Here is a 26,733-nt window from a genome sequence, read left to right on the forward strand (position 1 = left end):
TAATTCCAATTTATTTTGTTTCGGAGGGGGACATCCACTGATAATGATACCACACTCGACCTGCCATCCCACCCGGTGTGTGTGTGTGTGTGTGTGTGTGTGTGTGTGTGTGTGTGTGTGTGTGTGTGTGTGTCGACTACGTAATTTTCAATGGGAATCCCCATATGTCAAATTTTTGATGACGGTACTACGGCAAAATCTACATAGGTTTTGTCTGAAGCATTTCCTTTATTTCTCCACAGAGTGTGCCGTAATCAGAGAAATAGAAATGAGTACACAATTGTAATTTACGACACGCTGCTCAATGGCCCTTGAATAATGGCACATGGGACCCGATCTCCATGCTGCGGGGATAGGACAGGCCAGGATTTCATAAATTCTAATTGGAAACTCCTTTTGTAATGTTGTATTCCTCTGACACATTGGATAGGGGCTACTCAGTGCACCACCGTGGCCGTGTAGTGAACCACAATGTATTATAACAGGCAGTACACTGCGACCGGAGCTCACAAAGCATACAAATGTAGATGAGACAGCGGTGCTAAACATTAGAATACTTGTGTAATTTTTACTGTCTCCACACCTTCTTATTACTAGGAGTACAGACGTGTAAGTGGACGATGGATGTTGCAACCACAGAAGAGAGAACTGAAATATCCTGATTTACAGAGAATGTAGGAGAAATGTTGAGGCTACTGTTGCCTTGTATGCCCAGCATTTTCCGGAGAAAGTCCGCTCTAGTTTCTTCTTTTACAAGGTTGTGAATGCCTTTATGTCTGATGGCAGACCGGCAAAAAGAAACGAAGCAAACGTGTTACAGAAGAAGCTAATGAAATAGCTATAATAACAGCGGTGCACCACAAACCATAGGTAAGCGCCCAGCAATTACACCGCGATTCTGGTCGATATGTAGTATCGTCACACTACTGCATCATCGTAAGTATCATTCATACCACTTGTCACTGCATCAAGAACTTCATAGTGCTGATTTCCATAACCAGGTAGTGTTTTGTGAATGGGCACATCAACAAATGCAAATGACCCCGACATTCTTTGCCAAGGTACTATTTTCCGATGAGTTTCACAAACCATGGTAACATGAAATGGCACAATGTGCATTACTGAAGTGTAGACAATCCTCACTGCTTACGGCAAGTTGACCATCAACATCCTTGGTTGGTTAACATATGGTGTGGCACCATGGGGAACAAACTCTTAGCTCAGTATTTTATTGACAGTACACTGAATGGATGCAAATATTGAACTTGTTTGGAATATGAACTACCAGTACTACTGCTGGATGTTGCTATGGGTATTCAACAATGTTTGTGGTTTCAGCAGCACAGCTGCCCAGTGCCTTGCGCAATTAAAGCATGGGATGTGTTAGACAATATTTAGACTGATTGGTGGATTGGCAAAGGTAGCCCTATTAATTGGCCCACTATGCCGCCAGATTTTTTTCTGTGGGGATATTTAAAAGATAAGGTGTACCAGCAAGTACCAACAGGCTGTGAAGATATTGTCAACCGCATCAGGAATGCCTGTGCTAACATTGCCGTAGATATCCTTCTTCTATGATGATTCTCTTGTTAAACTGAATGAAACCAGTTAATAAAAAATACTGATTGTGGCTGTCCTACAAACTTAGCTTCTACGCATGGTCACTTAGGTTTCGTGAAGATCCTAGATAGAATTTCATGCAGCTGTCCCTAACCAGGTCTCTACTAATGTGTTAGACACTATGTGAGACACTGCAAAGGGATGCCAGTGATGCAGTTACTACAATTACCTCTGTGGCATCTGGTAATAAATCTGCACACAACAGCATTATTCCACCAAATAGGAATAAATCTATTGGGGAGGATCCTGATGTCAATAAACAAGAATCTATAAATAATATTCAACACTGACTACTTCATCCACTATGCTGTCATCAAAGCTGTGCTGACTGCTGAAACTCTGGAAACTGCAAAATTCTTTGTTTGAGGAAGACATTATTTTGAAGCATGGGTTACCTCATATGATGATAACTGATTGTGGAAAAGCTTTGCACTTGGGAATAGTATCAGAGGTATGGCTATGTAGTCCTTTGCAATGGGAGTATTGGATAAAAATTTCTTGGAAAACTTGCCAAGTTAAATTTGGATAAAATTTGAAGCTCTCGATGACTATCCCAACATTGTCAGAGGTCTATGTCTGAATGTCATGAAACTGATGATGAGGCTCCCACTTTTACACTGAAAGGATGACATCTGGTTGAAGTATGGTGACCCTCTATCTCTACAAATTAAATCTGTGCTCTGTATCTTGTGTTACAAGCAGCACTATCACTCGCATAAGGCAGTAAATTATCTGATTTCCTCTGTGCTCTTTCTTTATCAAGTGCATGCTTCCATAAAATGCTAACTGCATAGCTGCTGTCTGTATTCAAGTTTTTGTCATAAAGTCTAATTTCCATTGCTTCTTTTATCACAAAATACAACAGTTCAAAATGTAGGCCAGAATTCTCGCAGTTCAAAGTCAATCTTGTGTTTATTTAACACAGCGATTGGGAACACTCCATACAGATTGTCCCAATATAACTGGTGCCACAAATGCAAACAATATTATAAATCCCTGGCACTCTCAGTCCAAGAACATCTTTAAGCGGTCACCACATCTCCTTAATTTTAATCACTAATGGCAACTCTCTCAGTCGTATTACTACACATTTATTGAGCTATGACTGGTTTTGTTCTTAGAACATCTTCATGTAAATGAAATGTGCTAAAGTCATGACATAAATGGTCTGGTTGTCACATGTAATGTTAAAAACCACAAAACAGAAACAATGATCAAAAACATTCTGCTGACTGCATGTTGGAAGTATGGTTAGCAGGCACGGCAAACTGATCAATGTGAACAAGATAGTTTCCTCAATTTTTCTGGGTGGGCAAAACACTGGTCTGATTATTTGCCTTTTTAGGACTCTCCCTAACTTAACAGTTGCTGCAACACAGAATGGAAGCCACACTATGCATTGTTCCTCAACAGCATTCCCCTCTTACCATGGACTAAATAAGTGTTCCTTCTGAATGCTGTCATCAGATGATTCATCTCAGAGCTGAAGTGCTCCTTGTCTGAAACAGTCCTGGTTCTGTGGATTAGGGATGGTGAAAACTTTGGCCTCTGTGATACAGATCTGTGTGCGTCAGTTTTCAATACACAGAATGGCCAAGTCATTCATCTGCTTTCTGTTCAAACGATACATCTAATAAGGACAACACTGGGTAGAGAGCCCAAACATAAACTATAGTTGTAGAGGGCACCAACTCAATATGCGCCATTTTCATATTGTCATGACATAATGCACCCTGTCCTGTTGGCATAAAAGTGGGAGACTTGCCAGTTTTTTGACAGTTAGATATGGCATCTTATAATGATGATGATGGAGGTAGTTATCAAAAGCTTGCGATTTTATCCAAATTTGACATGGCAAGTTTACTACGATCTTTTAACCAAATATCGGAGGTAATTTTATGTTGCATCAACACCCACAGATACACTGCCTCCAGAACACTTCAATAAGATGTTGGCTGATACGCTCTCAGTGCTGTGATGCTTCTCAGAGAAATTGCGATACAATACTGCGTGTTATGACATTCGCATACAACATAGTGAAGCAAGTCATTACAACCTTCACACCATTCATTCTGGCCAAGGTCAAGAGGCCAAAATGAATATGCATACACTGTTCCTGTTTCAGCCAGATTATACTCAAGATGACTAAATGAAACACCCCATAAACAGGATTGAAGCAGCAAGACAGCTGGCTTACATATGGATCCTAGATGCCCAAGACAGAGTGGTATAATGTCAAGTATCGGCTAGTGAGTAACAGCCCATGAGACTTGGTATGGATTTTTATGTCTTTGTGGAATGCAGGACCATTGAGTAAGTCACTAAAAACTAATTGTTGCTGTATTGTACTTTTCAATGCTTCTCCAATGTCACATATGCAGTCGAGGATTATGACCCTTCCTCAAGAAGACAAAAGTGGAGAGTTGTTGTTCATGTCATTTGTATACAGCCTAACTGCAGTCCTGAGGCACAGACTGGTGTATGTCTTTCTCATTCAAGGAAACTGAAGACCCACTTGATTTAACTGTGAAGCTTCAATAAGAGGGGCTACGTTTGATGCTCATCATCATGAAGAGAACGTTACAACATGGCCAGAATGCAAGGCTCTGCCAGTGTTGCCATACAGAGGATCAGTTACAAGATCTAGATCTATGGCACTGTGGTTGGCTCCAATGGGAACCATGAGTCCTGTTTCTCCAAGAGAGGTAGAAATGATGCAAGAAGTGCTGCATCCAAATTGGTTAGTATTGTTGGCTGGAGTGCTGTGTGTCGTCAGTTCAAACCTGATCACCAGCAATTACTTAGTAATTATCAGTTCTGGGAGGTTCTTGAAATTTCTTACGTTTGTAATGTTTGTATAGTCTGGCATATTCGATGTTTGTATAAGTAGCAACAATTTCCATAGAGGAGTTAAGTTTTATTCTGGCTGTATATTGGTGTTCGTAATAAACATGCTTTCAGTGAAGAGTTGTATTTCATTAGTGACCCTGTGTTTGGATTTGGACTTGATTCTGGTTGACTTCACAATACTCTCAATAAATTTAGGTGAGGTTGCTTCCATTCACATTATCTAACTTCTTATGTAAATGTAAACAATCTAATCTCATTATCCTTTTTCTACATTAAAAACAAAGATACCAAAATTTTGCCATGAAATGTTGTTGTTGGTTATTAGATCTTCTGTTACTGATAAAAAGTAAGTAATCTATCCCATTATAATGTTAACTGTTACTTCAAGCATTTTATTAATGCTAAAAGATTGCAGTTTGTAATAAAAGTATACCTGTATCTGTTTCAGTAAAGACTGCTCCGTAGCTTTCAGTTCCTCCCTACGAGCTTTCTTCCTCTGCAATTTCTTTAATTGCTCAGCTTCCAGTTCACGTCTTCTTAGCTGCTCTCTTAAAGCACTAACTCGGCCCTCCAGATCGCTTTGCTCTGATGGTGTGTCTGTACAAAATTTCCAAGCTATTACAATATCTTATCATACACTATTCCACTGGAACGTCTAGACAGCAACATAGACTTTCTACAATTTCCCAAATGCATATGACGTTAAGGTGGAAGGTGAATAATATTTTAGGACCAAGTCGTTATCACTGAAAGAAAAATATGGCGCTATTGACAGTGGAAGCTGTAAAGCTATAAAACAGCACTGAAGTAAAGTGACTGAAAAGTAGTCTACTCTGTATTGAAAGTAATTACTCTCTGAAGAATGGTCGAACTCTACAGAATTTTAGGGAATTCTTACATTTCAGTCTGTTAGCAATGGTGCTGAGACAGCACAAAAGAAATAATACAGCAGGAAAAGAAACTGATTATCTGACAATATTATAAGAAAGGAAGTTGCTACTCACCATATATAGCTTTCGGCTGTTAAGGCCTTCGTCAACAACACACACACACACACACACACACACACACACACACACACACACACACACACACGCGCGCGAGTGCAGTCTCAAGCAACTGAAACCCCACTACGAGCAGCAGCACCAGTCCATGATGGGAGTGGTGATTGGGTGGGGATAAGGAGGAGGCTGGAGCAGGGAAGGGGAGGGGAGGGATAGTATGGTGGTGGTGGCGGGAAGCAACGTGCTGCTTGTTAGACTGAAGGTACGGGAGTGGTGGTGGTGTGTGGCCAGCAGCTGCATGTGTAAACAGTCTGTTTGTTGTGCCTGTCTGCAACTCAATGGGCCATCTTTATGGTGATAAAAAATACAACTTGCATTCATGATAAGGCTATTCACCTCTGCTGGGTAATTACTTTAAGATATTTTTGGTATCATTTAAGATTGTTGTTGATCAACATACACAATGCTTCCAGTACTTTTATACTTTTTTGTCAAGTGCCTCCACTGTATCTTCTTTAGGCCTTTATGCGTTTCATAGGTCAGGTTGTGATGGACAGATTATAAGATGGATGATATGTTTCAGAACTTCGTCATTCACAAAATATGTGGTATAGTTTCAAATCAATATACTAGTTATCTTTACAATTGTTATTAAAATGGCACTTATGACTGCCCTGCTTGAAACCAATTTCATTAGTTACCCTGCATATGTAACTGTATACCTTCTGAGCTATGTGCAAGTCATGTGCTTTTTCCCCTTGAAATGTAAAACTTTGTGTGGCTTTCATTGTTAACTCTCCATGAGTAGAAAAATATATCACTATTATATACTTAATATAATTAGCTAAGACACACAATTCTGTCAAAGAGATCATGTGAAAATGCAGTACACCAACAGGCTAATTGCTGCAGGTTTAAAAGTACTGTTTATGGTTGCTGTTGTTGCAGGAATGGCCCACTGTTACATCGCAATCTGCTCTTCCACTGCGTACAGTGAATCCATCTATGAGACGCTTACTGATCAGTTCTTCTATCAGTACACCTGTCTATCCATACCATTGTGTATCACTGTTAGCATGCAACTAACAATGCTAGAAAAACTAATCCAAGCCAGAACTGAGCAATACTGAAACCAAGCTTGAGGATGAAGAATAAATTATGCATTACTGTTACTGACAGCATATACTATGAGTGAATGGAACAAGTTTGTTTTTAAACAGGACACACATCACATACCATTGAGATTTGCAGTGTTGTGTAGACATTTTCAGTGAAATAAAGACACAAAGATAAATAGGGAGAAGCAATTACTCTGTAACAAGACACGGGAAACCACGGGTCCCTTACACCTGAACAATCAGAAAATATCTGTGAAACGCTCTGAAAAAATTGTTCGTGGAGTATGGGTTCACCCTTTATAAAGGTAAATGCAAACTATCAGTACTCTCAATAGAAGGTGCACTGATATTGAAGCTGAAGAACCTAAAGTGGTAATCTTCCTTTAACTCTGTGGAACTGTATTCTAAAAGAAGAATGAGGGCACGTAGTATTCAACAGGCTTTTTCTTAAGACAACAGATAATACTACGTCCATGGCCTGCATGCTATTCTAATCATTTGTTGATCAAGAAACATGCTAAGATTTAGAAAATAGTGATATGTGTAATATTCATCCAGTGCCAATGCTGACAAACTTTGGAATTTGACAAAAGCTATCTGGAATGTAATTATTACCACAAATCTTTTTCAATGCGTTGCCACCAGTACAAGGGCTTATCAAAGTATATTACAATTAAATTCATTATTGAGTTTGTACAAGCAATATTGTTTTAGAGCTCTATACACCTGATATTCCTTTCATCACTACATGTCATAAGATGATTAACTAAATTCACTTCTCATGATTCTTTCCTGCACTGCAATTTTGTCAAACAGGAGTTTAGTCTCTTCCAATGTTTGCAATATTTCTTGAGCTGTATTTGATATGATTCACCCATTTCTTTACCATATGGCTGATCATACTGTCTTTGTTTCCTCATTTCCCATATTAATCATTTTCACCAATCCTTCATTCTTAAATTTTTTCTAACTTAGAACTGCACATTTTTTTGATACACATTCAATATGAATAGTTTCATGTATGTTATCTCCACATACTGTTTACTGTAATGATGTGATTACACTAGAGAGAAAGATTATCATTTCAATAAAGTCTTTGGTCCGACCATCAATCTCAAACCTGGATATATTTTATTAGTACTTGAACTAATGCTACCAGAGATAACCCTTGGATAACCTTGTAAATGATTAAGAATTTGCAAGGATCCATCAACTGGGACCTTCATATGCAAATTCTGCCTCAAAATGTGAAATTACTTAATAAATAAATTTTCATAGCAAATTGTATCCAGATGAACTATTTTTCAGCTTTCTTTTCTGCATATAAAAAATGAAAATGTACCCAACTTTTGGTTAATACTGGTATTGCACATCATCTGACAAAGCCCAATTTGGAAAGATAATGTGTGCAAGAATATGTTTGCAAGCTAAAAAGTGGACTAAGGCGATAATATATCACTGTGCTTGATGCTCTGGTGTCACACATACTGTTGGCAGTTGAACAGATACAAGCTGCATAATGCACTGTAAGATCCAACTGTTGGACCTAGGATCTTAGAACAAGAAGCAGATGTGTTTGCCAGTTAGCTAAAGTTCAAAAGTTTGTATAATCTGAACACTTTAACATGGCAGTTTTAGCTGGCAAGTGTTTTGAACTGTGGTTGCATCAAGTACTGATAGAGGTCAGACCTGAAGTACCTCGTTTACGACACTGTCAACCACAGCAATTAACTGCATGGCAGCCATTACCAAATACTTTCTGTTGTGCATTACTTGCTGTTTTCTTTTCTTATTTTGAAATGACTGAAGATATTAATCCAGGTCCTTCATGGAGATCGATTATGACCCTCACAATACCAGATGGGATTGGTGATCCCTATGATAATGGGGCAGTGGTAATATTTCTAGACTGTTTACACTTGCAGACAACTGCCAATTTAGAGAATCCACACTCTGCCACACAGTGATTGGAACTTTAAACCTGTGAACATATATAAACGATGCCAAATGTCTTTCCTCAATATGTGAATAGAGTTATTTTCAGTTCTGCTAAGTATTATGGGTAGTCAAATGAAAATGAGGCAGCTGGAAAAAGTTAAATAAACCACTCATTATTTCAAGAGTAATCATCGTAACTGTTAATACAGTTATCCCACTGTGAGACAAGATGGTCAATGCCTTCATGGAAAAAGTCTGCAGTTGTCCTACAGAACCACGGTTTTACCCAGGTGTGCATCTCTTCCCCCGAAGCAAATCAACGGGCACCAATGTCTTTCTTCAGGGCTCCCATGATATGATGGCATGAGGAGAGATAGAGACTGTGTGAAAGATGTGTAAGGGCTTCTTAGCAAAACTTCTGCAGCGTAGTTGAAACAGCCTTGACAACTGGAAAGTACAATGCAAAATTTTTGCTAGGAATCCCTCAAACATCCTCCAAACAGTTCCGATCTCTCCCTGTGTCATTTCCATATTTTAGGAACCCTGAAGAAAGACTCTCATGGCCATCAATTTGCTTTGGATGAGCTGCGTGCCTGGGTAATATCATGGTGCTGTTGGCAAACACAAGCATTTTTCCACGAATGCATTGACCATCTTGTCTCACAGTGGGATAAAGGTATTAACAGTTATGGTAATTACTTTTGAATTAATACATAGTTTCCTTACTTTTTTTTGATCCATCTCATTTTCATTTGACTGCTCCTTATATCTTATCAGATCTATGTGTAGTACTGTCAAATATAGTATGCAAGGCTTTTAATGTCCATGAAGGGTCAAAATCAATACTCTTAAGATTTTTAACTATAAAATTGACAAAAAAAGCTGAGAAACACCTTAAATCACCTATTCACCGGCAGGAGAATACTTCTGCTTCTCAATGGAAAACAGTCATTTGTTGAAAGTTTAAATAGAGCCAAAAAAGAAAACAAGCAAAGACAATTTTGGAAAAAAAACCTGTTGAAGTTTCTGCAAAAGCAAACAGTCCATTTCAAAGCACTATGGCTTCATCTTCAGGTATGTTGTCTGACAACTCTTTAAATCTGTCTGACTAATGATTTGCAAATACAAAAAATTTAGATGCAAGTTTTGCACAAAGTAGATGCGAATTTTGCCAAAAATGTGTGTTAATATCTGATAAAATAATTCCACAGTATGGGATGAGTTATGAAATAATAACGCTGTACTTACCACCTTGTGATAACATAACGGATTCATCAGAGCCACTTGACTGCCTCCTCATCCCACTTTGTGGAGATACAGACATCCGAATACTGGCATCACTGCCCTTGCACAGTACCTCTGCAGAAGAAACTGTTTCTGCAGTTTCCTGAGAAGCAGAACTGTTTTTGTTGTTGCTTCCTTTGACTGGCACTGCCCTTGCAGAAGAACTGTGAAAATAAAGCAAATGTTATTTTTTGTACCTGGCAAAAGATATTTCCGTCCTGACTTTGCAAACAAAGAAAAATCACAATATTTGGTTATTCAATAAAGTGACATGATTCTGTTCATTCACTTTTGGGTTAGGGTTAAGCTTTATACCACTACATATGGTGTAACACTGACTGTTTAGAACAGAGATGTTCTTCAATTAGGGTTCAGAGGGGTCATATACCGGGTGATCAAAAAGGCAGTATAAATTTGAGAACTGAATAAATCACAGAATAATGTAGATAGAGAGGTACAAATTGACACACATGCTTGAAATGACATGGGGTTTTATTAGAACCAAAAAAATACAAACGTTCAAAAAATGTCCAAAAGATGGCGTTTCATCTGATCAGAATAGCAATAATTAGCATAACAAAGTAAGGCAAGGCAAAGATGATGTTCTTTACAGAATGCTCAATACGTCCACCATCATTCGTCAACAATATCTGTAGTCGAGGAATAATGTTGTGAACAGAACTGTAAACCATGTCCAGAGTTACGGTGAGGCATTGGCGTCGGACGTTGTCTTTCAGCATCCATAGAGATGTCGGTCGATCACGATACACTTGCGACTTCAGGTAACCCCAAACCCAATAATCACACGGACTGAGGTCTGGGGACCTCGGAGGCCAAGAATGAGGAAAGTGGCAGCTGAGCACATGATCATCACCAAACGACGCGCACAAGAGATCTTTCATGCATCTAGCAATATGGGGTGGAGCACCATCCTGCATAAACATCGTATGTTCCAGCAGGTGTTTATCAGCCAGGCTGGGGATGATGCAATTCTGTAACATATCGGCATACCTCTCACCCGTCACGGTAGCAGTTTTGCTGTCTAGCGCCATCTGTCAAACATTTTGTGAACCTGGGTTTTTTTTTTTTTTGTTTGTTCTAATAAAACCCCATGGCATTCCAAGCATGTGGGTCAATTTTTACCTCTCTATCTACATTATTCCGTGGTTTATTAAGTATTCAAATTTATAATGACTTCTTGATCACCCTGTACTTGAAACTGCGATGGAAATGCCATATCCCACATATTCAAAAATTGTAAACTATTATACTTATATATGTCCTCAAAATCATTTAACGATTTCTTCCGCATCTAGTTTAGAAGGCAAATGGTGACTACACTGAAGGGCACAAAAGCAACTTCCATTCCTGACAAAACATCTCTTATTTATCGGGTTGTATCCTAACCTTTCACACTGAGCTCGCATTCGGGAGGACGATGGTTCAATCCCGCGTCTGGCCATCCTGATTTAGGTTTTCCGTGATTTCCGTAAATCGCTCCAGGCAAATGCCGGGATAGTTCCTTTGAAAGGGCATGGCCGACTTCCATTCCCATCCTTCCCTAATCCAATGAGACCGATGACCTTGCTGTCTGGTTTCCTGCCCCGGAACAACCCAACCCCTAACCTTTCCTTTAAATATCCCCTACTTCAACACGGTAATAATTGGTTAGTGAAATTCGTAGCGAAGAACAAAGTGGTACATAAAATCATCTGTGACTGATACATGGAGTAATGTAGCACACTATATTGACACGCTGTATTTCTAGATAGTGCAGACTTTTCTCTTCCTATCTGGCAGTTTGCCACGAATCACGTTTTTGTTCATGTCACTACCACATCACGTTTTTACAGTGCACATATTAATGATTTTTAGAGAGAAAATAATTCAAGCATTCAAAAGTTTTTCTGCTGTGTGTAATATGTCAGACTCTGCTTGCAAATCATCAGCAAGACAGATGGAATTTCAAATGTTGCAGTGTTGTGGAATTTTCTGGTGGCAGAAATAAGCTTTTGTTATTTGAACAATATACATTACTGCACAAAATAAAAGAAGTAGTACATTAAAAAATGAAATAAATAAATGACAACAGATTAATCGAACAGGCTTGCAAAGGCATTTGACAAAAGACGTCAACAACAAGCCGAATTTGAAAGTCAATAAATATTGACAAACAACATAAGTAAAGAAAAAAAGAACTGATAAAGACAACTTTAAAATAAGCATGTTACAGATAGAAGGATTTCATGGCAATAAGGAAAAGAGAACAGATTCAAATTGGAAGGAGATGAAAAGGAAACAGAGTGAGAATTTGAAACTGGTGCACAATGAGTAGAAGGCCTCAGTGGGTGGTGAGTGTGGGGGTGGGGAGGGGGGGGTGGCATGGAGGTGGGGAACTGGATTTATATCTATTGGCCCATACAATTTCTGCCACTTATGTGCCAAGACACCAGAAAGACTTTTTCAGAGGCTGTTCTTGCAGCTGACACTGAGACTGGACTTCAGTCACAAGAGTAAAATCTCTATGGAACAGAATCGTTATGGTGGTTAGCTGCAGACAGGCCAGCAGCCATGAAGTTGGCCAATGTTGGTGGAGAAGAGAGCAAGGTAGTGGGGGACTTGACGTCATCTGCAGTGCCTCCATGAACAAAAGTATTACACCAATTATGCAAAGCTACCGGCAGTTATGGAGTTACTTTTTCAGTAGTCATTTTACTCCCTGAATAAAAAGCAAATAGTGAACTGTTCTATTTGGTACACAGGATATATGGAGTCAGCAGAAATACATTTGTACTTCAAAATAAATGTAGTGTTCTCCAAGGCAGGTTACGACATGTGTGAGCATTATCAATAACTTGGTTTCATAAGTCATAGTTGCAAAATACTAACACAACTGGTCTACAGAACAGAACGACTGGTACAAACTAACCTTGGGGGAAGATCAGCTTGAGTTCCAGAGAAATGCAGGAACATGTGAAGCAAACCTGATCCCACAACTTATCTTAGAGGCTTGGCTGAAGAAAAGCAACCCAAATTCATAGCATTTGTAAATTTATAAAAAGCTTTTGAGAATGTTGCTACAATACACCCTTTGAAATTCTGAAGGTAGGAGGAATGAAACACAGGGACGAAAAAGTTATAAATAACTCATATAGAAACCAGACTGCAGTTATATTACAGAGGACATGAAAGATGAACAGTAATTGCGAACAAGTGAGTCAGGCTTGCAGCCTATTTCCCATGTTAATTAATTTGTACAATGAATGAGCACTTAAGGAAACCAAGGAGAAATCTGGAAAGGGAATTAAAGTTCAGGAAGAAGAAACAAAAGAAAGGATTGTCAATGACACTGTAAAAGCTGTCAGAGATGGCAAACAACTTGGAAGAGCTGCTGAATGAAAAGTACTGTGTCATGAAAACAAGAGTATACGATGAAGAAAGTGTAAATTAAGTAATCTGGAATGTAATCAAATCAAATTAGATGATGATGAGGGAAGTAGATTAGGAGAGTAGATACTAAAAGTAGTAGAAGAGTTCTGCTATTCTTACAGCAAAATAATTGAAAAAGGCTGACATAAGAAGGACATAAAATGCAGACAGCATTCTCAAAAAAGAAAAATTTGTTAAAACTGAATATAACTTTAAGTGTTAGGAAGTGGTGGTGGTGATGATGATGACGATGTTTGGTTTATGGGGGCAGTCAACTGTGCAGTCATCAGCATCCATACAAAGTCCCAATTTTTACACAGCCCATCTAGTCACTGTCACGAATAATGATGAAATGATAAGGACAACACAAACACCCAGTCCCCGGGCAGAGAAAATCCCCAACCTGAATGGGAATCGAACCCAGGACCTCGTGATCCTGACGCAGCAATGCTAGCCAGTAGACCACGAGCTGCGGACATGTTAGGAAGTCTTTTCTGAAAGTACTAGTCTGGAGTGTAGCCTTACTGGAAATGAAATGTGGATGATAAACATTACAGACAAAAGTAGGATAGAAGGTTTGAAAATATGGTGTCACAAAAGGATGCTTAAGATTAGATGGACAGATCAAGTAACTCATGTACAGGTACAGCACTGGATTCGAAAGAAAAGATATTTATGGCACAATGTTACTAAAAGAAGGAATCAGTTGACAGCACACATCCTGTTACATCAAGTAGTAGTTAATCTGCTAATGAGAAGGGAGAGTGTGTGCGTGGAGTGGGGCAGGGGGAGGGGGATAAAAAGTTAAGGAGGAATAAAAGACTTGACTAGAGTAAGCAGGTTCAACCAGAAGAAAGATGTAGTCACTGGTATTATGCAGCAATGAAGAGGCATGCACGTGAACAGACAAGTGGTTCAAACCAATCTTTGGACTGAAGGCCACAAAAGCATTACTATGTGACTTTATGGATAAGTGTCAGTCTGCACTCCTTTGATGTCCACGACTATTCAGAGTGCTGGTAAGGGCACACTTCCTTGTTGAATCTCTCTATTTGTTCTCAAGGATTCTGATTTTTTGCCATCTATTGCAACACAATTCAGGCATTGAATTCCTTTTGACAGTTATAGTCTATTCAGACCCTGTCAAATCTCTCTGATTCTACAGTACAATATGTCTTTTGGATATCTATGAATGCAATTACAATATCTTTCCCAAGTTCCTATTTCTCTTCTACTATGTGCATAACTGTAAATATGACAGCTACAGTTGATCTTCCAAGAGGAAATCATTGGTGCTGTTCTCTTATTTTTTTATTTTGTTCCTGGTCTTCTGTAATGTTATAATTTTATAAATCTCAAGCAATGGCACAGTAATGCTATTCCTCTGTAGTTCTCATAGAGCATCCTGTTAATCTGCTTGAAAACAGGTATGATAATGGCCTTTGTCCAATCATCAGGAGTCCCTCCATAGGTCCATACTATCCTCTCTATTCTATACAGCATTGAATTCCAATAGCTCCTACTGAGCAAGGTGGCACAGCAGTTAGCACAACGGGTTCGCAGTCAGGAGGATGATGGTTCAAACCAATGTCCTGCCATCTTGATTTAGGTTTTCTGTGATTCCCCTAAATCACTTCAGGCAAATGTCAGGATGGTTCCTTTGAAAGGGCAAGACTGACTTCCTTCCCCATCCTTTCATGGGTGATGGGACCAATGACATTGCTGTTTTGTCCCCTCCCCCAAATCAAACAACCAACAGCTCCTGTAGCTTTTATCATTTCCACCGTGATGTCATCCTCTAAAGGAGCTTCAACATTTTTCATTCCATATACAGCTTTCTTTATATATATGGAGATCTTCTCTTTCTATTCCACCACATCATTCATACATCTTTAGTTATATAATGGTACTTCTTTCTATACTTTCCACCTTTCTTCTTCCTCCCACATAAATTTCCATCTTTGTTGATGCCTTTTTAAGTATTTTCTTTTTGTTTCCTTTTACTATGTTACATGTGCTATACTGTCTTCTTGTTATCCTTAAAATTCTCTTCTATTTCTTTTGTGAATTTTTCCCAAGACGTCTACTTAGACAATGCTATAATTTTCCTTGCTGCTCTGTTTAGTTGTTTCCATTTGTGTTTATTATGTTTCAATCCATTTTAACTATTTTCTCCATGTGTTACTCTTCTTCTTGACTGCTCCTGCAATTCTCTCTTTCCACCATGGAATTTCTTTGTGAGTGACTTTTGTTGATGCCCTTCCACATGTTTCTTCTTCTGTCTCCACTAAGGCCTGAACAAACCTTCTCCATTCTTCATCTCATCTTTGAGAAACTGTGTCTTAATCTATCTCTTTGGTTTCTCTACCTTTCAGTTTCTGACATCTGATTTTTGACTATCTTTTTCTCCTTGTTTACCATACCTTAATTTGTGGCTGCTGTGATGATTAATGTTTGATTTCCCTTTCACTTCTCTTGTACATTTTCTGATTTTTTCATTTATTATTATATAGTGTATTATGGATTTCTGTTGACAATTCTAACTGTATATGGTAAACTGGTGACTCTCTTTTCTTCTACCACCCATTACCAAATATCCAATTTTTTTCCGGCTTGTATTTAGTAACACTTCCCCTTCATCATTTCTGTGATCTTCTCCATGATTTCTTATGGCTGTTTCATATTCTTCTCTATCATTTGCAACTCTAGTATTAAACTCACAGCTTTGTTAGACGTTACAGCGTCCTAGAGTACAGTGATAAGCTACTTGTTTTCATTTGTCTCCCGTCCTATTTGAGCAGTATAAACCTGGATTAACATCAAGGACATTTGTTTATATGATTAACTTTAATTATTCTGTTGCACAAATTTTCCAAATGAAGTACTCTGGTCACCATTTCTTTAGTCACTATTATTGCGACGCTGTTCGCTCTTTTGTCCCTTACTAACAACTACATTTTATATGCTTTTTTTCAGATCCTTACTACCATTCCCATTTTTCTTACTTCACTTACTTCAATTATTTGTATGTACCTCTGTCATGATCCATGTGCTCTCCTGAATTCCTGCATTATTTTCTAATGATACTACATTAATAGCCCCAGTTCTTCCATTTATCTTTAGAAAAATCTGACTTTCTACAGAGCCAAGTTGCTCGTCATATCTGACAGATCTGCTCGAAGGCTTTGTTACTTTTGGTACTGGTTTATTCACCGATTAACTAGAGACCTGAAAAATTTGCGTCTGCAATAAGTGCAGATATAGATATGAATGATGGCTGAAAATGTGAAAATACAAATTTACCTAATAAATACTATTTCACAGTAAATCGTATCCAGATGAACTATTTTATTCCAAGCAGCTTAATTTCTACGTCAGTCACTTGAAGCTCTCATTTGTTTATGTCGCAGTGGCCTGCTTCATTGTAGTGTATGCACTACAATAACCCTGCCAAGAGTCTTTCTGTAAAGTGCAAATGGAATTTTTTTCAGTTCTACTACCACTCTAAGTACGTCAGTTCTACCTATAATGTTGTCAAGCATAGGTCGCACGGTCCACAAACAGGCCCTGTAATATGCTAATAAGGACTTAACATGCTATAGAATCAAAATCAGGTATCAAAAGTTCTGGTTGAGAATTACAAATTATTTACAGGGTGTATACGTGGACAAGGAAAAAAAAAATTCCCGGATTTCCCGGTTAAAATTTCACTTTTTCCCGGATGAAAACATACTTTTTCCGTGTTATTAAGTGAGAGTATATATTCCCTCGGAACTGTAAAACTTATCAATCCTTTGAATGGTTATGTTTTATACATGGCGTAGAATTTCCCGGCACTTTAGAAAACGAAACTCAGGGAAGAAAACCCCTTTTGGAAATATTTTTGTTGTGCAGCAACATGTACGCATATTTCGTATTACGAAAGTATAAATTCGAATTCCACCAAACACCACAAGTTACTTTCCGAACCATGTAATCGAGATTGCGATGCGCTTTTGTAAGCCACTCGTAGCTCATGTCACGTGATCCCGCCAGCCGATGACAGCGGATATTGAGACCGCAGGAGACGTGATGTAGTCAGCTAATAGCAACATCACTGTTAAGTAGCGCGGATACACATACAGGAAAAGTTAATGTTTTAAATTAATGTACATAGTGTTGCTGCAAGAAAATCAAAGTTTTCACATATAATGTTGATATTTTTTGCGCTTGTTACACTTTACGGTATATCACACAAATATGCCATTAAAAATTTTAGACAAGTCCAGTGACCTGTCCTCAAAGTTTTCCACTAATAAATTAGCTACCGCAGATGAGAGACAGTTTCCCGTAGCACTACATCAATTTGCTCATAATGACGATATGAATGTCTGATCTTCTGGGCTGGAAATACTTCTAAATGGATCGTCATCAAAGGCTCTGTGATTTAAGAAATTCATCGTACATTCTCACACATAGTTCAACTTGCGAAAAAGGAAATTTACTTTGAAAGTAACTCTTTTCAAACGACCATTCGCAATATTTTCCCACGACCTGTTAGAAATAGGTTCGTTTCAGTAGTCGTCAGAGAGCGCCAGATAACTGGCGTCACAGCGCTTTGGCAGCTGCTACGATGCAGGAAGCCCGTATGTTCGTACGTGTAAAACATTAAAAGATCTTACATTATGTCATAAAAGAAAAGAAACGTCAGAGGATACTCCAAGAGCATTGGAATTTCGTGAACCATACTAAAATGGGACATTTAAAGTTCATAGTTAAAGAGCACATTCGTATATCTATTCCCAATGAAGTAGGCCTCGACCTGATATTAAGCTTTTCAGTGTGGGTTTCGGAATGTAAATTTTATTTGAATACCAGTACTGTATTAACTAATTTTTGATTCTTTATTGTGACATAATGCCATACGTGCTAGAAGATGAAAATGTGCACCTGAAATGCAGCGAACAGTTGAAATTTTCCAATAGTGAGGAATCAAACATTTCGTTTCGAATATATTGACTGCCTCAGTGTAAAAAGTTGATGAAAGTCAAATTTCTGCAGCAAACCGACAAAACTAACTTCATTGCTCTACAAGGCAATTAATGCATGACTGTCAGAAAAGTGGAAATAAAATAAAATATGGAACTAATAATGCGTATTAGCCTTCTGTAATTACGTGACTGTATTTTAATTCACTTGATAGCTCCTGGCCACACAAATCCATTTTGTTTTCATTTGACGCGAGAGCAGTAAACGAGGAGGAAACAGCATAATCACTAAATGTACACATGGGTCACATGGAGACTACACACTTGCCCAATGTAACTCAGACTGCTCTGCGCATCAGGCTCGGATCTACAATATTTCCGAACCGGAGCAATACTAAGATAGTAACGCACCACACCCCTGCCCCTCGAGCATTTGAGATACGACGTCAAAAATTTAAGTATGTTCATTTTGTAGCGCACATCTTTCTGAAGAGTCTGATACATAAAACATATATGTTCGAGGAAATGTAAGACATGTTATTTGGTCTTAAGTGTGACAGAGTGCAGTGCCACCCCTCTTCATGCAGCATTCTTCTACCGCACGTCACTGTATTTCGCTCCATGGAATTGAAACATGTATATTTTGTCCTGGATGCCATCAAACTATATTAAGGACATTGGAAATTAAAATGTCCTGTGGTACCTCTCCTGCTCCCAGTCGCACGGTTTGACATCCTGCCCCTCATATTTTTTAACTAGCAATTAATACTAGATGGGATTATTTGTAACCGGGAGAACAAGAACTCTTGAGAAAATTTGCATTCTTTATCGCCTGTTAGCTAATAACTTTCTGTTTTGGGTGATATAAAATTAAATAGAGGATACATAAACCAGTAAAGACAACGGACAAGCAAGACAGTACACATTACTTCAATCCTTAGTCCTAGCATTGATTGCTCTCTAATCTTGCTACAGCTTTACATGGCGTGCTTTCCTTTTTGTGAAAGAATCTGTTATCTCATCAAAGTTCGTCAAACGTTTGGCTACATGAAAAATTGAAATATTGTTGTCTACTGCATAAGCTGTTAATACAAACAGTACCAAAGACTGATGTGGTTTCTCGGCCTGATTACGTCTATTTTGTCATTGTCTGGTAGATAAAACAAAATAGGCCTTTCTAAAACTGCAGAAATTGTAACACATACCAAATAAACGAGACTGTTTTGGCACAAATGGTCATTCTTATAACACGACAGAATATAATTCACCAAGACCAACATACAATGCCTATTAGGCCTACTTCAAGGAAATAGCTTAATGTTAGGAAATAGTTTCACATTTCATTCATACGCTCCAGTTTCTCGAGCACGAGATCGAAAAGTAGTAGTACAAGATTTTTATATAAATTTGGAATCGTCATGTTCTTCCCTAATTGTTGTGATGTCCCCGTTTCTTCTCCTTCCTCGTTCTAACAAACAATCTCGTCATGACTAATTCTGGAACTATTCCTGCCTTTGTCAAAATTTATTCGCCAGTTAACTTCACTAACCCTGCCAGAATCACCAGTTTAGTTATCCCTGATTATTCTCCGGTTAGGCGTTGTTATGTTCATACAAACCACTTTCCGCGCTACTTCCAGAATAGAAGTTAAGCGGCTGCTAGATGGGGACTGTACAACTGGCCCTTACTAACGTATCGGCCTGGCCAAAAATTTTCTGACAAAATTGCATTTTCTTGGATACACTGAGAAGATAATAAGTAATCTATCTTGCCCATTATTCCTGTCAGTTGTTTATTTCCACTCTGGTAGTCTGAATCTATGGATTTCAATAGTAATTATAACAACGCTGATCATTCGCAAATCCAGTCAACCACATAATCAGACTGCGGTTCGGCTTTACTCCGCTCAGCTCGTATAACCCGTCCCCTTTTGCCTGCAGGAAAGTTTATTTCTAGTTGCAACGACGATTCCCCTGACAGACATCACGTACACTATGCACGCATTTAAAAATTAACTTATGATTCATTCAGATATCAATTTACAGAGTGTGTTCAAAAACCAACAAGGATGCGTTTCAAACTCATAAGCGTAATCGATAGTCCAACGTGCGCTGGATGCTAGGAACTTTGTGAAACACGTTTTTTTTTTTTTTTTTTTTATTCTCAAGAATGTGAATTTACACACAATTTCATGATCAGTCATTGGAAAAAAAGTAATGAAACTTTCTAAGAAACTCTATGTTAAGTTTGGACAAGCCAGAATACAATGTGTTCAACTTACTGCAGACTTAATAACAGCAGATGGATAGCCTTACCTTTTCTGCATGAAAAAGCTTTATGCATGATGACAGACAGTAGAGAGAAAAGGGCTAGTCTTTTCAGAAATTAAACTGAGGTATCAATGCAGACAATTTTTCCTTCTCTTGGGGGGGGATAAGAATTCTCAGATACCTCTGGGTGAACTGCTGGATAAGACTGAAATTGCTTTTGTCTAGACACACAAACTGTTAAACCCCAGCTTCTTAGAAATTTTTGAAATATCATTCACATAATTGCATATGCAAAACAAAATTCAGTTGTATGCTTCAAAACAACATGATCAAATCATTTCACCTTCAGCGAAAGAGGTATGTTCAGACAGTGGCTGCAATAATTCTCAAAGCATACTGTGCCTCACTTCACTAATATATGATACCCACCAGCAGGCGTTTTTAGAAGAAACCAGGGAGAGAATGAGCCATTACAACGAAGCACAAAAAAATGCATCATCATCAATTTATGAGGAAATAAAAACTAAATTTTTAATTTTTAAAATATTTTTGGGGAAAATCCAAGTGGGTAAATTTAAGGATTTGTAATTAATAAAAAAGCAAATTCTCAAAATTGCTCCAAAACTATATGGGTGAAAAAAAATCATCACAAGAATTTTACATATTTAGTTTTATATGTTTCCTTTCAGCCATACTCTATAGTTAATAATGACGATAAAATTCTGCCCCCTTCATAATGGAATGATGTAGCATTTTTCCTTTCAGGTGAAGTGTTACAGCAAAAACAGTTGTTTTTAAATGATCTGTCATTAGGAGATGAGATGTCAGTCACATAATTAGATGTCTGTGTGGATAAGGGAAATGATAACTACATCCACAAGTCTCTTATGCACATCAGAAAATATTGTTGTTGTTGTGGTCTTCAGTCCAGAGACATGCAGCTCTCCATGCTACTCTATCCTGTGCAAGCTTCTTCATCTCCTAGTGCCTACTGCAACCTACATCCTTCTGAATCTGTTTAGTGTATTCATCTCTTGGTCTCCCTCTACGATTTTTACCGTCCACGCTGCCCTCCAAATGCTAAATTGGTGATCCCTTGATGCCTCGGAATATGCCCTACCAACTGACCCCTTCTTCTAGCCAAGCTCTGCCACAAATTTCTCTTCTCTCCAATTCTATTCAATACCTCCTCATTAGTTATGTGATCTACCCATCTAATCTTCAGCATTCTTCTGTAGCACCACATTTCAAAAGCTTATATTCTCTTCGTGTCCAAACTATGTACCATCCACGTTTCACTTCCATACATGGCTACACTTCATACAAATACTTTCAGAAACGACTTCCTGACACTTAAATCTATACTCAATGTTAACAAATTTCTCTTCTTCAGAAACGTTTTCCTTGCCATCACCAGTCTACATTTTATATCCTCTCTACTCTGATCATCATCATCATCAGTTATTTTGCTCCTCAAATAGCAAAACTCATTTACTAGTTTAAGTGTCTCATTTCCTAATCTAATTCCCGCAGTATCACCTGATTTAATTCGACTACATTCCATTATCTTTGTTTTGCTTTTGTTGACGTTCATCTTGTATCCTCCTTTCAAGACACTGTCCATTCCATTCAGCTGCTCTTCCAGGTCCTATGCTGTCTCTGACAGAATTACAATGTTATCAGCGAACCTCAAAGTTTTTATTTCCTCTCCGTGAATTTTAATTCCTACTCCAAATTTTTCTTTTGTTTCCTTTACTGCTTGCTCAATATACAGATTGAATAACATTGGGGAGAGGCTACAACCCTGTCTCACTCCCTTCCCAACTACTGCTTCCCTTTCATGCCCGTACACTCTTATAACTGCCTTCTGGTTTCCGTACAAATTGTAAATAGACTTTCGCTCCCTGTGTTTTACCCCTGCCACCTTCAGAATTTGAAAGAGAGTATTCCAATCAACATTGTCAAAAGCTTTCTCTAAGCCTACAAAAGCTAGAAACGTAAGTTTGCCTTTCCTTAATCTATTTTCTAAAATAAGTCATAGGGTCAGTACTGCCTCAGGTTTTCCAACATTTCTACGGAATCCAAACTGATTTTCCCCGAGGTTGGCTTCTACCAGTTTTTCCATTCGTCTGTAAAGAATTCGCATTAGTATTTTGCAGCCGTGGCTTATTAAACTAATAGTTTGGTAATATTCACATCTGTTAACACCTGCTTTCTTTGGGATTGGAATTATTATATTCTTCTTGAAGTCTGAGGGTATTTCGCCTGTCTCATACACCTTGCTCATTAGATGGTAGAGTTTTGTTAGTCCTGGCTCTTCCAAGGCTGTCAGTAGTTCTAATGGAATGTTGTCTACTCCTGGGGCCTTGTTTCGACTTGGGTCTTTCAGTGCTCTGTCCAACTCTTTACGCAGTATCATATCTCCTACTTCATCTTCATCTACTATCTCTTCCATTTCTAGAATATTGTCCTCAAGAACATCGCCCTTGTATAGATCCTCTACATACTCCTTCCACCTTTCTGCTTTCCCATCTTTGCTTAGAACTGGGTTTCCATCTGAGCTCATGATATTCATGTAAGTGGTTCTCTTGTCTCCAAAGGTCTCTTTAATTTTCCTGTAGGCTGTATCTATCTTACCCTAGTAATATGCGCCTCTACATCCTTACATTTGTCCTCTAGCCATCCCTGCTTAGCCCTTTTGCACTTCCTGTCGATCTAATTTTTGCGACGTTTGTATACCTTTTTGCCTGCTTCATTTACTGTATTTTTATATTTTCTCCTTTCATCAATTAAATTCAATATCTCTTCTGTTACCCAAGGATTTCTATTAGCCCTCGTCTTTTTACCTACTTGATCCTCTGATATCTTCACTATTTCATCTCTACCCATTCTTCTTCTACTGTATTTCTTTCCCCCATTCTTGTCAATCATTTCCTAATGCTCTCCCTGAAGCTCTCTATAATCTCTGGTTTAGTCACTTTATCTAGGTCCCATCTCCTTAAATTACCATCTATTTGCAGTTTCTTCAGTTTTATTCTACAGTTTACAACCTATAAATTGTGGTCAGAGTCCACATCTGCCCCTGGAAATGTCTTACAATTTAAAACCTGGTTCCTAAATCTCTGTTTTACCATTACACAATCTATCTGAGACCTTCCAGTATCTCTATCAACAAAACTTTCAAGTCCAGGAACACTAGGTACTCCTGTACTCCACGTACAATGGCTACAGTGAGCCAACCATTACCATGATCGAAAGTATTGTTAATGTCAATACTAAAATTAAGTCTGCAACTACAGAAAACACAAGGTCCATTGACAAGTGCAGTAGCAGCAACACTATTAACTGGTATGGGATTCTTGTCTCCAGCTGTTGTGGCGAACTCGATTTTCTCGATCGTTTTGTAGACTGTCTGTTTAGAACGGCGACGATCGAGAACATCGAGTTCGCCACAACAGCTGGAGACAAGAAGAATCACATACCGGTTAATAGTGTTGCTGCTACTGCACTTGCCGACGGACCTTGTGTTTTCTGTGGTTGCAGACTTAATTTTAGTATTGACATTAACGATACTTTCGATCACGGTAATGGTTGGCTCACTGTAGCCATTGTACGTGCAGGTACAGGAGTACTTCGTGTTCCTGGACTTGAAAGTTTTGTTGATAGAGACATTATCGCCTATCGTACCTACCATATGGCAGAACTTGCAAATAAAGACTTTCATAAATCAGCTTATATGTCTCCTTCTGCATTGTCTTTGTATACTCGTAATAAGAGAAAAATATCTATAAATGAGTCTGTATTCATTTGGGGTAAAGGTAAAGGAGTACGTGAATATGTAAAGTTTGTTGGTGACTGTACTTTGTACTTTCATAAATAAATTCATTATTATTTAAACTCATCTGTAGCGTCAGCCATTAACCGGACATGGGTACATCACGAACTGGGGGGGCTCAAGGATGCAACAGTTTTGTTCTACAATCTATCTGAGACCTTCCAGTATCTCCAGGCTTCTTCCACGTATACAACCTTCTTCTCTGTGCAAAATTCTACCAGGCGGCTTCCTCTTTCATTCCTTACTCCCATTCCATATTCACCTACTACGTTTCCTTCTCTTTCTTTTCCTACTATCGAGTTCCAGTCACCTATGACTATTAAATTTTCGAAATTTTCGTCTCGTTCATTATCTGAATAATTTCTTTTTTCTCATAGTACTTCTCATGAATCTCTTCATCATCTGGGAGCTAGTTGGCATATAAACTTGTGGACTCCGTACCTATCTTGGCCACAATAATTTGTTCATTATGCTGTTTGTAGTATTTTACCAACATTCCTATTTTCCTATTCATTATTAAACCTACTCTTGCATTACCCCTAATTGATTTTGTATTTATAACCCTGTATTCATCTGACCAGAAGTCTTGTTCCTCCTGCCACCGAACTTCACTGATTCCCACTATATCTAACATTAACCTATCCATTCCCCTTTTTAAATTTTCTGACCTACCTGCCCAATTAAGGGATCTGACATTCCATGCTCCGATGTGTGGAACGCCAGTTTTCTTTCTCCTAATAACAATGCTCTCCTGAGCAGTCCCCGCCCGGAGTTTCGAATGGGGGTCTATTTTACCTCTGGAATATTTTACCCAAGAGGATGTCATAATCATCTAAATTTTGTCCTGACCACACTTTAATTCAAGATAACCTGGAATGTTCTTGATACATTCCAAAAGCTCCAGTTTTACTGAAAACAATTTTTTGACTTATCTGTGGAACAATTGCACAACATTGGGAATTGAAGTCATCAACAGGTATCACACATTGCATATTAAATTAATTTTTTCATTAAATGTATGGCTGATAACACAAAACAATTTGCATGTCTTGATAAGCTCAGGTATCATAATTTGTGCACAGCTTACACCATTGGTAATGCAACACACACTAGCAATGGCAGCAGCACAACATGTAACACTTTTCACAGTGGATTTATTTCCTTCTACACTCCTGGAAATGGAAAAAAGAACACATTGACACCGGTGTGTCAGATCCACCATACTTGCTCCGGACACTGCGAGAGGGCTGTACAAGCAATGATCACACGCACGGCACAGCGGACACACCAGGAACCGCGGTGTTGGCCGTCGAATGGCGCTAGCTGCGCAGCATTTGTGCACCGCCGCCGTCAGTGTCAGCCAGTTTGCCGTGGCATACGGAGCTCCATCGCAGTCTTTAACACTGGTAGCATGCCGCGACAGCGTGGACGTGAACCGTATGTGCAGTTGACGGACTTTGAGCGAGGGCGTCTAGTGGGCATGCGGGAGGCCGGGTGGACGTACCGCCGAATTGCTCAACACGTGGGGCGTGAGGTCTCCACAGTACATCGATGTTGTCGCCAGTGGTCGGCGGAAGGTGCACGTGCCCGTCGACCTGGGACCGGACCGCAGTGACGCACGGATGCACGCCAAGACCGTAGGATCCTACGCAGTGCCGTAGGGGACCGCACCGCCACTTCCCAGCAAATTAGGGACACTGTTGCTCCTGGGGTATCGGTGAGGACCATTCGCAACCGTCTCCATGAAGCTGGGCTACGGTCCCGCACACCGTTAGGCCGTCTTCCGCTCACGCCCCAACATCGTGCAGCCCGCCTCCAGTGGTGTCGCGACAGGCGTGAATGGAGGGACGAATGGAGACGTGTCGTCTTCAGCGATGAGAGTCGCTTCTGCCTTGGTGCCAATGATGGTCGTATACGTGTTTGGCGCCGTGCAGGTGAGCGCCACAATCAGGACTGCTTACGACCGAGGCACACAGGGCCAACAACCGGCATCATGGTGTGGGGAGCGATCTCCTACACTGGCCGTACACCACTGGTGATCGTCGAGGGGACACTGAATAGTGCACGGTACATCCAAACCGTCATCGAACCCATCGTTCTACCATTCCTAGACCGGCAAGGGAACTTGCTGTTCCAACAGGACAATGCACGTCCGCACGTATCTCGTGCCACCCAACGTGCTCTAGAAGGTGTAAGTCAACTACCCTGGCCAGCAAGATCTCCGGATCTGTCCCCCATTGAGCATGTTTGGGACTGGATGAAGCGTCGTCTCACGCGGTCTGCACGTCCAGCACGAACGCTGGTCCAACTGAGGCGCCAGGTGGAAATGGCATGGCAAGCCATTCCACAGGACTACATCCAGCATCTCTACGATCGTCTCCATGGGAGAATAGCAGCCTGCATTGCTGCGAAAGGTGG

The 26,733-nt window shown here is 39.3% G+C and overlaps 1 protein-coding gene across 1 annotated transcript in view; it reads right to left on the bottom strand.

Moving 5' to 3' along the window:
- The window catches only part of LOC126188665 (centrosome-associated protein 350-like), a 268,811-nt gene that overhangs the window by 150,352 nt on the left and 91,726 nt on the right, over positions 1–26,733 (bottom strand). Inside the window, exons 11-12 of the mRNA XM_049930268.1 lie at positions 9,779–9,978; positions 4,904–5,067 (exon numbers count right to left, since the gene is read on the bottom strand). Of these exons, the coding sequence (XP_049786225.1) occupies positions 4,904–5,067; positions 9,779–9,978 (364 nt within the window). The remainder of the gene's footprint in view (positions 1–4,903; positions 5,068–9,778; positions 9,979–26,733) is intronic.

Source organism: Schistocerca cancellata, chromosome 5, assembly GCF_023864275.1.
Source record: "Schistocerca cancellata isolate TAMUIC-IGC-003103 chromosome 5, iqSchCanc2.1, whole genome shotgun sequence".
NCBI lineage: Eukaryota > Metazoa > Arthropoda > Insecta > Orthoptera > Acrididae > Schistocerca > Schistocerca cancellata.